Source organism: Metopolophium dirhodum, chromosome 5 (assembly GCF_019925205.1).
Source record: "Metopolophium dirhodum isolate CAU chromosome 5, ASM1992520v1, whole genome shotgun sequence".
NCBI classification, from domain to species: Eukaryota; Metazoa; Arthropoda; class Insecta; order Hemiptera; family Aphididae; genus Metopolophium; species Metopolophium dirhodum.
Genome location: NC_083564.1, coordinates 7322333 through 7339310, shown reverse-complemented (window position 1 = coordinate 7339310; position 16978 = coordinate 7322333). Strand labels below are relative to the sequence as shown.

General features: G+C 37.0%; 2 protein-coding genes across 5 annotated transcripts; one reads left to right on the top strand and one right to left on the bottom strand.

Annotated features, from left to right (window-relative positions):
- Positions 1 to 378: 378 nt before the first annotated feature.
- LOC132945409 (negative elongation factor E) lies at positions 379 to 3580 on the top strand. Its single transcript, XM_061015144.1, has 6 exons — positions 379 to 675; positions 746 to 1075; positions 1139 to 1341; positions 1404 to 1458; positions 1525 to 1627; positions 3086 to 3580. Exons 1-6 carry the CDS (start codon positions 595 to 597, stop codon positions 3157 to 3159), a joined length of 846 nt encoding a protein of 281 aa, XP_060871127.1. The 5' UTR covers positions 379 to 594; the 3' UTR covers positions 3160 to 3580.
- A 683-nt stretch (positions 3581 to 4263) lies between these two features.
- Positions 4264 to 16721, bottom strand: LOC132945407 (uncharacterized). 4 transcript variants are annotated; one of them, XM_061015138.1, is made up of 4 exons: positions 16350 to 16721; positions 14633 to 14954; positions 9580 to 11350; positions 4264 to 6475 (listed from the first exon to the last, which is right to left on the bottom strand). In XM_061015138.1, exons 1-4 carry the CDS (start codon positions 16369 to 16371, stop codon positions 4460 to 4462), a joined length of 4131 nt encoding a protein of 1376 aa, XP_060871121.1. In that variant the 5' UTR covers positions 16372 to 16721; the 3' UTR covers positions 4264 to 4459. The 4 variants fall into 4 exon arrangements, with proteins under 4 accessions (XP_060871121.1, XP_060871125.1, XP_060871122.1 ...); XM_061015142.1 differs by lacking the exon at positions 14633 to 14954; XM_061015139.1 differs by lacking the exons at positions 14633 to 14954; positions 16350 to 16721 and adding an exon at positions 12244 to 12700.
- Between the last annotated feature and the right edge of the window lie 257 nt (positions 16722 to 16978).

Sequence of the window (16978 nt, the reverse complement as noted above, 5' to 3'; positions counted from 1 at the left end):
ATATTGGTAATTGGAAGAAACCCAAGAAAGTAACACAGATACACAGTGTCTCAGTAAAAACTCAGAAAAGGTCCAAAAAATGTACCAAACTATCAACTGGCAACTACGGACTTATTTACATAAACGTAGTTTATAGTTTATATACTTCATACTTAATATAATTATATAATTATTATAATTAATATTATGTATACTTAATTTATTATGCTTTATAGTTTATAGCCGTCAGCAGTGGCCACGAATTAAGATATAGGTACTTAAGGTATATCTTAATTCGTGGCCGTGGTTCGTGATTGTGCCAGATATATAAAAATTGTTATATATCAGCAGCAGTATGATCATGTACGCAATTTACTGTGGTCTGGACGCTGATAATGGTATCACATTTGTTTACTTTCCGTTATCGTCATTCTTCGGTAAACGCCAAACGGATGGCAGATCGGGTCTGGCATTTTAATATTTTTCAAACAATTCAAATTTCAAAGTTTCAAACTGCGATTAGTCATTAGTGCAATAGACGACTACGGTAGTCTTTCGGCTTCTTTCAGTAGTTTCGTAAATTACATATTTACATTTGAATAATTGTGTGTCGAGATGGTGTACTTACACTTTCCGACGAATCTGACAGAAGAAGAACTCATGCTGCAAAACAAGTATCAAAAATTGAGAAAAAAGGTAATTTTATTCAGATACCATCGTCGTCTTTTAACTCTCGACGTATAACGTTTATACTCTCTTTATCCAGAAAAAAGCATTGCAAGTGCAAAAAACACCTCGACCTGAACCTGAGCCTTCGCCTGTACTCAATCCCAAAAGGCCCAAAGAAACAGCTCGTGACGCAAGAGAAATAGCGAAAAAACTATTGAAGTCTGGTGCTATAGGACCGATAAAAAAAGTACCCAATCGTACAGATCAGGAATCATTTAAGAGACCTTGTGGAATGGAACGCAAACTGTTGATTACTACTCAGGCTTTAAGTAGCTATCAACCTTTTTCGGCAGCTTCGCCGGTCATCAAAACAACTGAAGTCATTCCCGATAGCACTCCAAAAGCAACCCCGACTACTAAATTCACTGTATGTATAATATTGTTTGTTGGAATAATCTATGGTTTTAGTTAACACTTTTTGTGTTTGCAGAATTTGTATAGTAGTTTTGTTTCTTCCACTTCTAAAACCACTCCACCAGCTCCAAGTTCACCAGAACCAGTTCCTGAACAACTTACTCGTAAGGACATCACTATATTTGTTGGAGGAAGTAGTTCAATGACTGAAGAATTTTTAAGATCTACATTTAGTAAATTTGGTACAATAATTAATATATCAATGGAAATAGAAAAAAAGTGAGTTTTTTAAATATTTTACTTACTTCAAAATCTGATTCATTAAACAAATTATATTTTAGTCGAGGGTTCATCACGTTCAACTCCCCAGATACTGCTGATAAAGCAGTAGCTCAAGTAATTAATTCTAAATACCTGAAAACTTATTATTGTTATTTATATTAATTTTAAATGTTTACATAGATGAACACCACCACAGTCTCTGGTATTAAATTAAAAGTTTCTATTTCGCGAAATCAACCTATTGAATTTGGCGATAAAGGAATTAATTCGTGGAATGCCATTGGTAAGCACTTTATTAATAATTTTAAATTGTTTATTCAATTTTTTGGAATTCTTCATATTAATTATAATATATATGTAGGTATAATACATTTATATATCGGTACAGTAAGTGATAATTAATTAGAAATGTGTATTTGTAACATCAAAAAATGTTTTCTTGGTTTGTAATATTTATATAATGATTTGAATAATGTAAAAAATGGAGAAAAAATATGCATTTAAGTTTGAACTCAATACATTTTTATAGTAAAGATTGATATTTTAATTAAATTGTGTGTTTGAATATTCAATTATGTGTGTAAACTCGTAGATAATAAAGAAATGGATAGGTCACGGCTATGTTTATTTCAAGTGAGGCCGTTTTTATGGAAGGGCGTGAAAGGGGAGGAAAACTGAGGCGAATTATCACTTATTAGTTATACTTATAGTTATACTGATAACCGAATATATAAATAAAATATATATAATAAAAATCGCAAAAAATTATTTCTTAAATTGGCAAAATATACATTTAAATTTTAGATCTTCAAACTTATCATCATAATATAGAATTATTTTTTAGTTTGATCTGCTATAAATAAAGAGTATACTTGTAAAAAAAAATATATACAACTTCCGAGCGATAATTGCAACCAAGACTTTTAGTGGTATTACTACTTACCACATGCTCCTTACAGTTAGTAAGATAGTCATGTAAAAAATATTTATTTATAATATTCCAATGAGTGATAAGCTTTGTTTCATATCTTATATATATTCGTTTTTCAAATAGCTAAATTATTGTATACATGATGTATAACACAATTGCAGTAAAAAAATGGGTTCTCATTTGCTCATTTGAAAAATATAACTTTGTATTGTAATAGGACAACATTCCTTAAATGGTATTAAAATCTAAATAATTGAAAATATAGTCCTAATCTATACTTACGAAATCCAAAAAGGGAAAATAAAGATGAGAACGGAGCATGCTTGGGGAATCACCATGTATAATAATATTAAGTTTTTGATATGAAAGTATATCACACTTTGGTTTTTTTTTCACTTTCATTAAATTCATAAAAATATCTGACTTATGAAATATATAATATAATCATGAATTAGTTGTTAAACACTTTCTTCTAGCACACTACCTATAACATTATTATAATACAACATTTGAATCATTTGATACATAATATATTTGGATTTTGGAACCTTTAAAATAAATATATTATGTAGATATCTTTATATACTTCTGTTGTCATGCAACAACTATATGATTTAAAAGTGTTTGGATATCAGATACGATTGAATGACATGAATCAAAATTTAACCAAAAAATGAGTTAAAATTAAACCCATGGTGAAAATATACTTTTATTCAGAAAATATAAACAAATAAATTATATGGTTACAACATAATATAGATGTACAGCTTTTAATTTTCAAAACTTATGTATTTAATTTTTGGATTCTAGCTACTAATAAATCACAAAAAGGAAATCAACGAGATGATCGTTCACTGGTGACATATGATGATTTATTTCAATAAATTGTTTTTATTTATTTTAAATTTTTATTATATAATACATTTTTTTTTATCATAGACTGAGTCTTAAAAAAATATGTTCATGTAATTTATTGATGTAATTTTTATAAACTATTTTATTAAAAAAATATTGCTGTTTATTTAATGAATTCATTAAAATATGTTGTAAACTTAATGATGACATCAAAAATTAAGTTTTGTAATTGTAACTTTACTATTGTAGTTACAAAAACACATGGCTTATAATAAATAATATTACTTTAAGATTTCAGTTATTGATGTAGCAATGGAGATTTATAATCTAACCATTATCTGTAGATAATCATACAAATTAAAAATGATAATGATAGTTTTGCATTTATCTACTTATAAAGACTTAATGAAACAATACCTTTCATAAATAAAATAACATCTATGTCAGAAATGCCTAATTACTTATATAAATTAAATATTTGATGATTTCACCTTTATGAGTTTGTACACAACCTGTATAGGTATGTGACTACTGACTTAGTAGAAGTTATACTGTTTTAGAACTGTTATCCTCTGATCAAACTTATTGTATTTAGTTCTAAATTTGTAGTTTCGTATGTTATATGCTAATGTAGAGACATTACACTTCATTTAATAACACGGACTACTAATAAATCTTAATAGCTTGTTTCAGCATTTCTACTTGAATCAGTTGAACCTAACATTATATACTAGGTTTATTCTATTCTAAACATTAAGGGTAATCGAAAGTGTGTTGAATTCACTTTGCGTTACCCCGTTAAACATAAAATAGCGGAATATCATTTAAATTTTCAATTAATTGATAAAATGTTTTAAATATTCTTACAAAGTTTTATGTACCGCCTACCTACCTACATAATATTTGTGTTCTAATCGTCACTGTAGAGTTTAACAGCAACTATTTTCTGTTAATGGTTTGTTCGAACGTTGAAAAACAGAAAATAAAACGCAGTTTTTAAATGAGACAACAATGAGTTTCAAAAATATTTTAGAAGAAAAATTGAGTAAAACGAAACCGTTAGGAAAAAGTTAGGTTGGTACATAACGCGAAACCCGTAAGTGTTAAGTGTTTTGAATTAAAGCTCTAAAATGTATCATTTACCAGCCGGCCAATGACAAAAACGACTGTTGTTTTTATATAGGGTAAAGATATTTTTTAACAATCGTGCTATACAACAATTGAATTATTAAAATATCGAAATGCAAAACTTAAAGAAACAACGATCGGTTAGCAACAATAACAACATTAATAACAACAGCAGCCCAACAACGCCCGACTGGCGTGTGACTACTGATTGGGAGGAAATTGAAAGTCCCAGTGGTGGTGGTGGATGGTCTTCTCGTTGCCGAAGCCCAGGATCAGTAGACCGGCGAGTATGATGCTCAGGAAGCACAGGGCGGCTTGTAGGTCGCGCCGCTTCTCCGTGTCCTCGGGGACCACTTGCTGGACGACTTTGGTGAACAGGCTGCACACGTTCGAGTGGCACAATCGGAACAGCTGACAGCTGAGTTCGGTGATGGACGGGTCGGCGGTGGACAGGTCGACGGCGCCCACGGTTCCCGAAGGCCTGCAGCCGTTTTTGCCCTGGTCGTGGTGATCGGCGGTGGCGGGTGAACGCGGCGAGGACGGAGGTTTGCTGCGTCGACGTGGTGGCGTGGGCGCGGCCAACACGCTGGCTCGGTCCTCGTCCGAATCCACTTCCGGGTACATGGACGACACTCGCGAAGACTGAACCGACGCAGCATCGTCCTGCAGCTGCGGAACGTGCGTGGTCATCGGGTCGTCTGCACATGCAGGCGAGGCTTGAACAGCGGCCGTAGCGTCCTGCTGCAGAGACGGATGTTGAGCCGCAGCGGCGAATTGAGCGATCTTCAGACTTGATCCGGACATGTCGTCGACGGCCATTCGCTGCCCGAGTATGTCGGCCACGATCATCCTGCCCACTTGCAACTCTTCGACGGTTATGCATTGCGCGCGCACTGCAGTGACACCGCCTGCAGCGGCCGCGTCGGACACCATCGCGTAACCGTTGCAGCTGCAGTCATCTGCTGCGGTTACCGACATGCCGGACGTCGGCCGGTCAACGTACTCAGTGATCTGGGACGACGACCGGGTTCTGGGTCGGTCAGTAGTGGAACCGGCGGTGGTTAGCGTTTTCGGAGCGAGGTGTCGTGGCGTTGCTGCTGCTGCTGCTGCTGTAGACTTCGACGGCCGGTCATATGAATCAGCCGAACAGCAGGACCCGTCATCGCGATGGTCGTCCGATAGGTAATCATCAGCTGCTGGCGACGGGTCGGTCTGAACGGCCACGGACACGTCGTCGGCGCAGATAGCAACGGCGTTTTTGGCGGCAGACGCGAGCAACGCACGAGAAACGTCGGCAAAAAAATCGTTAGACGATGTTGCAGACGTTTCTCGCCGATCTAAAAAAGGGACCAGGGCCGAATCGGTGTTTCTACGCCGTTGGGGTTCAGGCGTGGCCATGTCATCGGCCGCTCTCGACTTGCGCGGTGGTGGTGGCGGTGACGGCAACGGCCGAAGTTTCATCTTTTCGATTACGTCGCCCGAGCACAATGCCGCCGCGGCTTTGGCCGTCCCGTCGTTCCTGTCGTCGCCGTCATCGTCGTCATGACGGTGGCGGCCACTGCCGTCGTCGGCCACGTCACCATACTCGTGTTCGCTGACCGGTAACCGGCGCCGGAGTGGTCGAGACGGTCCCAGTGTGTTGTAGGCGCGCGCGGGTCTCGATGGCGGTGGCAGTTTAGCCGCGCTGTTTGTGTCTGCAGTCGTGGACGGCCGTGCATTCCTGTCACAGTAGCTGTACGACCTCGGTATGGTGAAAAACGCCCCAAACTCTTGGCTTTTGATCACGTCGTATGATTTTTTCCGTCTGTGCCGCATTGGTGACTGTGGCGGTAACAGTAGCGTCGCGGTGGATTGTGACGACTTGTCCACCGTCGCGTAACCCGCGACTGCGGAAGATGTCGTTGTCGTCGTCCTGGGCGGCGGTGGTCGAGGAGGCGTGGAGCCCGTGGACCTCGCAGACGCACTACCGTTTACAGCGTAGGCGGCTGTTGCCGACCGCTCTTCGACGTCCGCGTCCACAGACAGCGACATCCGCGAACGGCGCAATGGTGGCGTCGGCACTCCTGCGCCGCTACCGTTGACCGCCCACGAAGGACGGCCGCCATAATCGGCTACCGCCGACGAAATATCGTGGTCGGAACCGGCCAACGAAGTCCTAGACCGACGCATCGGCGCTTTTGGCACGGTCTCCGAAAAGTTCATTGACGGCTGGAATCCCTGTGATGAAAACAAAAAAATTGTTAAATTAAAATACAATTTTTTAACTGTGCAGTATAAAGTTCAAAGGGTGCCCCTGTAGTCTGTACTAAATGTTTTTGCAGGCTCTATACAAATCTTCCAATAAAATACAATCCTCTACAAGCGGTACGGACGTCCCATATATACGATTTCTAGGTAATTAGTGGTTAACCCACACCTTGAAATAACAAAATTACTTAATATATAATAACATACATTCACAAAAATGAGAAACACAAAATGGGATGAAATAATAAAACTATTTACGCGAGTGATACGATGAGTGAAAGCTTACAAGGATAGAAAAACTAATTGATACGACCAACGTTGGTATGAATAAAATGCTAGAGAACTCAGTTCTGCAGTTCTGCTGCATAGTATGTTTCGAGTGACCTCGTTATCATGTAGCCGTGAAGATCATTGTAATATATATGACATATGATATATGATTTATTTTTCATTCTATCATTATTTGTAATTACTTATTCCGTTATACTGCAGGATAATTACTATGAACCCACCCTCCCTACACCCAAATTTTTTTGTTTGTGTACGTGCCTGGTCAAACCCAGTGAAGTATTTATGAATTTTTCATGGAGGGGGTCTATCTAATTTTCCAACACATTTAAGTGCCCGCTCCGTTACAGAATACAATAATATATATATTATATATATTAGATGTTTAAATAGGTGTATTTATGGGGCCAATAGGATGGGGGGGAGGGGGGGTAAATACACCACTGGTCAGATGTATCTATTGCTGTAGCCATACCTAGTACATACCGTTGAATTTTGTGAATAGGTTCGAGTGGTATAAATAGCTTTAAATTATCTAATGATTATATGAAAATGTTATTGTGTATAAAAATAATAATAATGATTGAGAAGTATTTAAGTCAAGTCAATATTTTTTAATTACAACAAAATATCTACCTAACTAACTAAATTCGTTTGTGAAAAAATCGTTATTTTTCGTTGAATTATCAAACTTCAATTTCATTCGCTCATAAAAAATACCTACTAATTACTATGAGTTATATAAAGTTCTAGATATTTTTAAACTGCTGTAAGAAAAACTTGTATGGAACGTAGTTTTCTTAATGTTATAAGCTTTTTAGCATTTTGACTGAAATTCATAAACGTAATCAAAATAAATCGAAAATGTATTTTTTGCTCCCGGGTAGAAAGGGCTTAAGTCAATTTTTCACAAATTTATTCCGCAGATGTAAAGCTTAATTTTTGCTGATTGTTTTGGTACATTTGGCATAAATCAGTGACGAATATTACTCATATCATTGAAGAAATAATTAGGGCATATCTAAACATAACCGTTTCTACATTTGGTAGAAACGTATGATGACTTATGCCTGGACAAAAAGACATAAGTCAAAATAAGTTAAATCAAAAAGACATAAGTGGTGGACAAATAGGTCTTAAGTCAGAACAAGTAAAATCAAAAGGGCATAAGTCTTGGACAAAAAGGGCATAAGTCAGAACAAGTGAAATCAAAAGGGCATAACTTCAGTTATCTCGTTAAATATTCATAGTGACAAGAATTTTAATGTTTACATGCATTAAGAATGTAATATATATAATATAAAAATACCGTATCTAAATATGTATGGATATAATGAACTTACAAGTAAGAATTTTCAAACTTTGATACTGCTGTCGCAAAAAGTTGGTAAAATGTACTTAAGCCCTTTTTACCCGGGACCAAAGTATTGTGTATAATACTTTAATATAATAATATATTAATATCTAAATAAAAGCCAAATATTTTGAAAATTATATCATGCCTAGAAGTGCCAATATTATATATTATGTAAGTAAGTTTTTGTAAAAAAAAAACAAAATCGAATCGTCGAACAGATGTTGCGTAATATTGCGTTCACCAGCTGTCATTTGTTAGTTTTCCCCAATTTACAATTATTAAGAAAAGTCCTGAGAATTTCCTATGTGGCTATGACGTCTGACCCGAAGTTCGAAGTTCAACTAAATAATAATTGATACCAGTAACCTTCTATGGCTCTATGTAGATGATTGGTACAAATCTCCTGATGTAAAACTCGAAAATGGTAAAATAAAACACATTGAAAAACCAATGTATTCTTTGCTCCGTTTGGAATCTAAAATTATAAATATGTCAGCAAGAAAATAAAATAAAAATTTACTTTTCACTTGTTTGTATTACACAAAATTTGCTTAGATTTCTTTGTTATATTTTTGAAATTTATTTAAAAATGTGCAAATCGTGCGTCCTAAAAATGACATAATGTATTATAGGCAAACGCATATTTTATTAGAGTATTTGCTTATAATAAACATTTATTCATATTTCACGTGATAGACGGTGAAGGTTAAAAATCAAATTATATCTATACTTAAAGGTAATACACGTTATGTGTCGTGTCGTGTCGTGTCGTTAAAATCGTATTGTGATTGGAAATAACTTTTCTAGCAGGTATCAAGGAAGAACCAAGTTGCAACCGAGTATACCAAAAATTGGTGGGAACCCGGCTTTATCTTGTACCTAACCGTACTGTGGTAACCGTGATTATTTTACACGACACGGTGTAGTGTGAACCCCCCTTAAAGCTCTGCTTTTAAACCTATATGGTTACCAGTTGTAACCATAGTTACTACGACATATACATGTGTGTGGGTCTTATTGCCTTAATAGTTAATAGTAAACACTAAACATATATAAATATAATATACATATTATACATATGGTTCATCGTTATAATTAAGAATTGATTGCAGCTTTTTGGTGATTTACGAGGTATTTGTTTGATATTTATTACTTGTTTAATTTTGTTTTCGGTAATTAATTAGGTGTTAGTATTTTGGTTTTCTATTTTACCACAATAAACGATTAACGTAAACAGTGTGTATCCTGTTAAATATATCAGTCAAGCTTATTTGTTTAAGACAACCACTCTTAGAATACAATATAAATAAAAAAAGTGTAGTCCGTGTTATATCGAGAAAACGTGGGCATATCTAGTGTACAAATATAAAAGTTATCTATTTTAATTAGTATGCGATGTGTTGCTATAATATGTACAATGAATACTTACGATTTGTGACTGGCTTCTCTTTCTGGACAAATCAATCATCGACCGCGTGTCAAACGTGGAAAACTTGGACATGCGTTGTCTGGTCGGTGGTTTTGGCGGCATGTGTGCGACGGTGGCGGCGGCAGTCTGCCTGCCGGAAGTCCTCCAGGGCACGCCCGACGGGAGCACTGGATTTTGCGACGGTTCAAACGTCTGACTGGTGATGATGTTCTCGGGCGTGTCGTCTTCCGGTTTCTTCAACGACCTGGTGCCGCCGAACGATTTCGGCATCGTGCTGAACCGATCAGCGACGTAAGATCGCTCGGTGTTCGCGTCGGTTACAGTGTGCCGTATAGGTCTCCTCAGCGAATTGGTCCGCGACGGTCTAACCGGCGTGGCGATACCGCTACTGGTCTCGCGGTTGTTTCTGGCGACCCCGCCGTTGTCGTTGTCGTTAACGCCTTCCACGGACCGTGTCCGGTTCGACCGGAACACGTCTCTGATCTCCGACGACAGGTAATTGCTGATGTGCACGTCACCGCGACTCAGACCTTTCTCACGCAGGAAAAACTCATCGGAATCAATCTCCTCGATCACTCCCGCTCGGTGATCGGACAAGCTCTTCGCGTCCTTCGATCGGCTGCAGTCGTCGCTCAGCGATATCACCTCCTGTAGATCGCTGTCGCCAAATTCGGCCAACGATTCCTTGGATACCTGCAGCGGTGGCTCGTCCAGCTCTTCTTCCACAGCCAGCGTGGCAGTTTGTTCTTCCGTCGGAGCTGGCGTTGACTCTTTGTGTGACCGAAAGAAGCGCCGATGGAAAGAGTCCTTTCGTTTGTAGTTATTTGATTCTGGCTCTCCTCCGTCGGACGACGGTGGTGGTGTTTTTGCTTTATTCGCCGCGTTGGTTTTCCTGCGTTTCGAAAATATTCTCGGGTACGTGCCAAAATCCATTATCCGGGGTTTTGGACTGTCCGGCTTCGACACTTTTGACGCGTCCGACCAAGTGCGCGGCCGGAAACCCGGTATAGACAGCCGGGAGCCACCGATTTTTACGGATTTTGACGGTTTTGGAGATTCCGACGACGTCCTAGACAATCCAAAACGTGGCAGCGAGAACCGACCACTCTTCGTCTCTTCTCGAACGCTCTTCGTCTCGTCCGTGCTAGATTCGTTCGGGTCCGCGGATCTCCGGGAGAAGTGTCCAAAGGCCGTGGAGAAGTTCACTTTGGGTGCATTGAATGTGAACTTTTTCGGCAGAGTGGCGAACTGGCCGAACTTGCGCCGGGGCTTTTCGCTGTTGGGCGTGTCCATGACTATTTTTTGCTTGGGCTTCCGTTTAGTCACCCCTTGTAACTTGGAGCGCAGTATGTCTGCTTTGACTTTGACTTTTTGCTGGAACACCTTCATACGCGTGTTACCGGACTCTACATCGCCCATGGATGAGTTTTCGTTTTCACCCTCATAAATCGATTCGTCTGATCTTAAATTTTTTTTGTTGACAATTCCATTGTCGTCGTCATTGTCATCTTCGCCGTCGTCGTCTTCTTCATCGTCATCGTTGTCGTCGTCTTCATCGTCTTCGTCATCTTCTTTCTCTCTGTTTGGTCGTCGTTGTTGATGTTGTTGTTGTTCGCTTTCTGGTTCCGAACCCGTGTCGTCGGCCATTACGAGTTCTTCCGTCAATGGTATGCGTAGAAAATGACGGTTTTCGTCTTTTAACGGATTCATGACGGGTGGAGATATCCGGTCAGTGCTGGCTGCTGGCGTGACAGGTTCGTATACGTGATCCCTGAAAAAAAATAATGTAATGTTATCAAAAACGGATCGGGCCAAACATATTTTGAATATTTGCCTCAGAAATAATGGCTGATTCACGTGCGAACGGGCGCCGGAAAAAAACCGGCGTAACGACAGAAGGGTTAAATTTATTTATTATTTGGCGACAATAACAGAGACAGAGGATTCGACATGCCAAGAATCCTCTCGTGAGAGAGCGAAAACTTATTTATAGGTGTCTGTTGGTCCGGAGCTAAAAGTAGACGTAGAGACGTAGAGTGGTTAGGATCCACCGTGTACCTATATAGTGTATACTATACAGTATACAGTATAATATTTTTTTTTGTTAATTTATTCATTTAACGGACGATAAAATATTTAAAATTGACGTACCAAGGCGAGATAACATTACGTTCAACGTAAAAAACGTAAAAAACGTAAAAAACCGTAAATTATATACCTACATATTATAATTTAAATTCATTGTTTTATTGTTATCGTAGTACGCAAAGTATATTATTATATAATGTGTTCGTAATGAATGTCGTACCAATATAGAATAGCTATAAAAAAAAATGTGTACTTAAACCGCTAGATTTAGAGCTGTACAATTATGCTCATTAATTATAATTATACATATATTATAAGATAATACATAATATACATACAGACCTAAATATTATGACAACACAATTTTTAACCAAGTATTAATTTATTTAGTAATTTCATTATTATATATTGTATTGTATTATAATACAAGGAATTATTTAAATATTTCTCTTATTTTTGGTTCGTTAGATGTGTCAGATAAATTTAATGAAGTTTTTGTATAACATACTCACCCCATGCCTGGACGTGTCCTATATTAAATCATGCAGTACAAAATAATATGTTCAAGTTAATTACAAATTCGACGACAGTGTAGCTGGCATCTTTGGAGGAAAATAATATTATCCGTTGTTCAATGGTGTCCGCGGAAGACCAGCGGCCGCAAATGACTTCCGGACTACACTGAATGGTCGTAAGACTATACTACATTCCCCGGTTTCGACATCGCCACCACGCGCCACACAATCGCGCTCGATTATACGCGGAGAGAAAAATCGAAATTGCCGCAACGGTTGCCAAATGTGTTTTGGCCGTCCGGCATAACCCGAATATTCAGACGAGAAGAGTGTTCGTTATTTTTTTGTCACTACCAAGTTCCAACTAATATCATCTCTGGGCCAATATATATAGTTGAGATTTTTGTCATTTTACATATAGCCAAATGGTACACATGTACCGCGCAGTCTGCTGCAGGTATTTAAATAATATATATATAATGGCCGCGCGAGTGTCAATGCACTCGGTCTTATATATGCGTAATTGATTGAAATTTCGAGATCGAAATAATTTACCCACGTTAAACTTACCTACATATTATTATAATGATAAGTTTATTCGATACAGGCGAAAAAAAATTGTCATTAGTACATAATATATTATATACTAGCTGATTTCGTGCACTTCGTTTGTACCCGTTAAATGTACAAACTTTTATATGACTCAAACTATTTTTAAAAAAGTAAAAAAAAACAAACAAATTTAACCCTTTTTAAATTAGCCTATTATCTTCACACAAACATTCATTTATATATATATAATTGAATCCTTAGTTGCATTACGGCTTTGTCGTGAAGTATTTGATCATCTTGGTCGTGATATTGTTAATGAGAATATCGGCACAATACAACAAAGTCGTACGTAGAAAATGCGTGATTGTGATAATTATAAGACATTTATTTTATTTTGTTTTTTGTTCATTTAAATGGTTGCTATTGATTACAAAAAAATATTATAATAATTATTATTATTATTATTATCTATATATATAAAATACTAGCTGCTCCTGCGCACTTCGTGGCCCGTAAAAAATGACAACTCTTAAAAAAATTGTGATTGTTCAACTACTTTTTGGTGTAACTCACTGCAGTAAGTGGATATCAGCCACCCTGGTAGGCAATGTGCGAAAATTTGATTTAATGCATGCTTGTACCTGATTCGCCTGATTTACCAATGGCAACCAAATATAAATAAATACTAATTTCTCTATTAATTATTTCTTCTATAACCAATAGCGACCATATATAAAAACAAACATTTCCACCGTAAATCTCAAAATTTCTGTTTGAGCACTTCCCCAGACTTCTATTAATTTGTCTATATATATATATATGTCTATATATAGCCATCCTCGATGAATGGACTATTAAAAAAAAAAATAATTTTTCAATTCGAACCAGTAGTTCCTGAGATTAGCGCGTTCAAACAAACAAACAAACATACTCTACAACTTTATATTATATTAGTATAGATTATTATGATATCGTTATTGTCATAAACATCCGGCGAAGACGTCAGCTGTATACAGCTATATTATAATATAATAGGACATACGAGTAGGTAGTCTATAGTAAGACAGGAAACGCGAATAATAGCCTAAAAACTATTGCTTCTTGAATATAAAATAGTGTTTAAAATATATTTTTAAGTAGGTAGATATAAAAAATATAATATAAATTCGCTTTGTGGTATAGTCAACAATATACAATTTGTAAACAAAAAAAATAATATATATATATATTATATATACATACGCGTACCACATGTGACATGCGTTAGGATTGGTGATCGTGTGAAATGTTTATGGAAATAATAATTGTATAATAATTATTATTAGGTATAAGTAGGTAGGAAATATTATTATGTTTATCTATGAATTCTCGTCATTAACACTTTAAAGCGGATCATATCGATGTGTCGTCATTATTATTATTATCAAACAATTGTTTAGACATTTGATTTTATACACGCAATAATATTATTATATACTCGACCAGTGCCGAATACTTGGCGAGTTGTTGGCCGTCGCCGCAGACTGCACGTAGGTAGGGACATACAACAAACAAGTAATTTAAAGTATGTAGGTATATAGTTTCTGTCAATTTCATCGGAAATCGAATTTTATTTTCGATTTGGCATTGTTTTTTTTTTTTTTTTTTAACGAAACGCCTACGACAACAGCTAGGCGATAGCGACGAACGCGTTGACACACATATTTTGACATCGCGACTATGGCGTGCAATACATTAAATTATTATACAGCAGCTGTGGTATAGCCGTTATATACCTATACTTAGCTGGTATATAGATTGTATTTCATTTGTTTTCCATTAAAACCATAAGCTGCAAACGTACTTTGTTAACAGGTCGTCGACGGCGTGACTGACGCCTGCACACTGTGCATACTTGCCTTTCATACTTCACCCAGGTGTTTTCGTCGAAAGGCGGTTTGTTGAGATGCGTCCACGGGTACCCGCCCACCGACCGTTTTCTCCTCACCTCCTCCCAGTGATAGGTGGCCGGCGGGACTGGCGGTGCTTCGGGAGTCGTCGACCTGTCTGCGGTAGATCTGCTGCACACCGAAGTAGATCTGCCCGATGTAGACTGGCCTGGGGTAGATCTGCGCGAAGTAGATCTGCACGGTGTGGACCTGGTCGATGGAGACCGGCCGGGCCGGTTCAGCGTCGAATAGTACGGTCCGTCCCTGTCGCAGGACACTGATTTACGCGAACCTAATATAAAAATATTACTAAAATATAAAATGTATGATGAAACGCCCAGTGTGTGACGAGTGGATGGTTGAGTCCGAGAACGAACAAAATAATTGAATGCGATTGAAAATTTAAAGCGGCTGCAGCGTATATTATATCAACAAATTTGACGGCCGATGGTAGGTAGGTACCCGGTAAGAGGTATCCCTCTTGTATGGTGCCAACCTATATTACCCTTATAATAAATATATTCACGTAATATTATACACTATACTCCCTTCATTAAGTAATAATAATCACACTGTTAAAAGTGTATTTATTTATAAATTTAAAATCTAAAGTCTAAAATATATTATCTAGGTATAATACAACGGAAAAATTCAATTTTTATTTTTATGAATCTTGTTTTTTTTTTTCAATTTTGTTAAGTATTTTAATTAAGTAATGACTATTAAAAAACACACGTTAAAAGTGGTGACACCCCTAAACATTACCCCCCGACCCAACTATGCCATTTTCCATCCCTTATTCGGGGCACTGGATTAAAGCATTCATCGTGAATTTTTTTCAGTACCAAAATCGATAAAATTAATGTATACAATAAAAACTAAAACAATTTAATTTGTATTTAAGTCCATAACATTAGATTAGTATATGAAAGATAATTTATCTAAAAATAACCGCTATATATATATATATATATATATATATGAAAAGCCATAATTGATTACAACCAATATCACATGGTATTAATACATTCGATAGTTAGGTACTCAAATTCAATTTTCTACTAAAAAAAAAAAATCGAAAAAAACTACTTCTGGTAGTCATTATGAAATATTCGGCACCAAACCCTCGTATGAAATGCAATTCTATCTAATATATTAAATTTTCCAATTAATTCATTCAATAAATAAATTGTTTAATGGTTATACGATTTTGCTGACGAATTAATAATATATCTAGTAATAAACGTTAATTTAACATTTAATCATGTTCTGTATATTATTTATATAGTTTTATTTAGAAACTCGAGTCTTCTCATTGGGGCCCGCAGTGCTCATATGTATTTGAAATTAAATTAATTACAGATATGTGCGCTTTTAAACAATATGTCCCAAAAGTCCAGTATCACCCTAAGTATCTCTGCGAGACCACATCACGTCAATATGATATTATATTATATAGATATACAATATTTAAATGCTGTTTTTTTCAACAGAAATCTATAAGAAACAATTATTGGTTTGTATACATTTCTTATAGCTCATATCTACAACTGTTGAATAACGACTCTTAGATAAGGCCTAACCTATTGATTTGTCAGGGTTTCACGGAGACGCTTTTGGGATACACTGCGTATAGTAATTATGCATATCATATATATTATATACGTATAGTATTATAGGTACCGACCTGGTTCTTCCATCAGTTCCATTGTCACACGCCACGCGATGAGACTTACGCGTTGACGGGTCCAGAAACGAGTATCATTCGCACAGCTTTTTTCGCTTTATCCGTTTCAACAAGCGCTCGGTTTTTTATTTTTATTGTATTTTTACAGACCTTGTCGTTTGGCTTTGACGACTAACAGTTGACGCGCACACGGGTCGGATCTCGTGCACCGGAGGCGGAAAACCGTTTGTGTGCGTGCATGCAGCTCGTTTACGACGCGGTCCCGGCGCTCAGACATGTTTGGGCCGCGTCCAATTTCGTCAATTAAAAATAAACTCGACCCTTTGGATTTGTCATATCGCGGAGTGGCCCATATCTTTCACTTTTTTCTTCTTGGTTTTCCGACCGCCGTCGTTATGTAACGGTCGAAATCGTAGCGTTTTCTCTATCGATGTCTATCCCTCTCTCCCCAGTCCCCACCCTCATTATAACATAACACAATAATAAATAATATTTGAATGCAACGGCCGAGTATTGTTATCCAAACAAAATTCTAAAATTCTATATTCACTTTTTATAAACAGAACAACGGACAAGCGCATTGCATTTTTCTGAAAAATATATATAAAATTAAACAGTTTTCGGCCGAT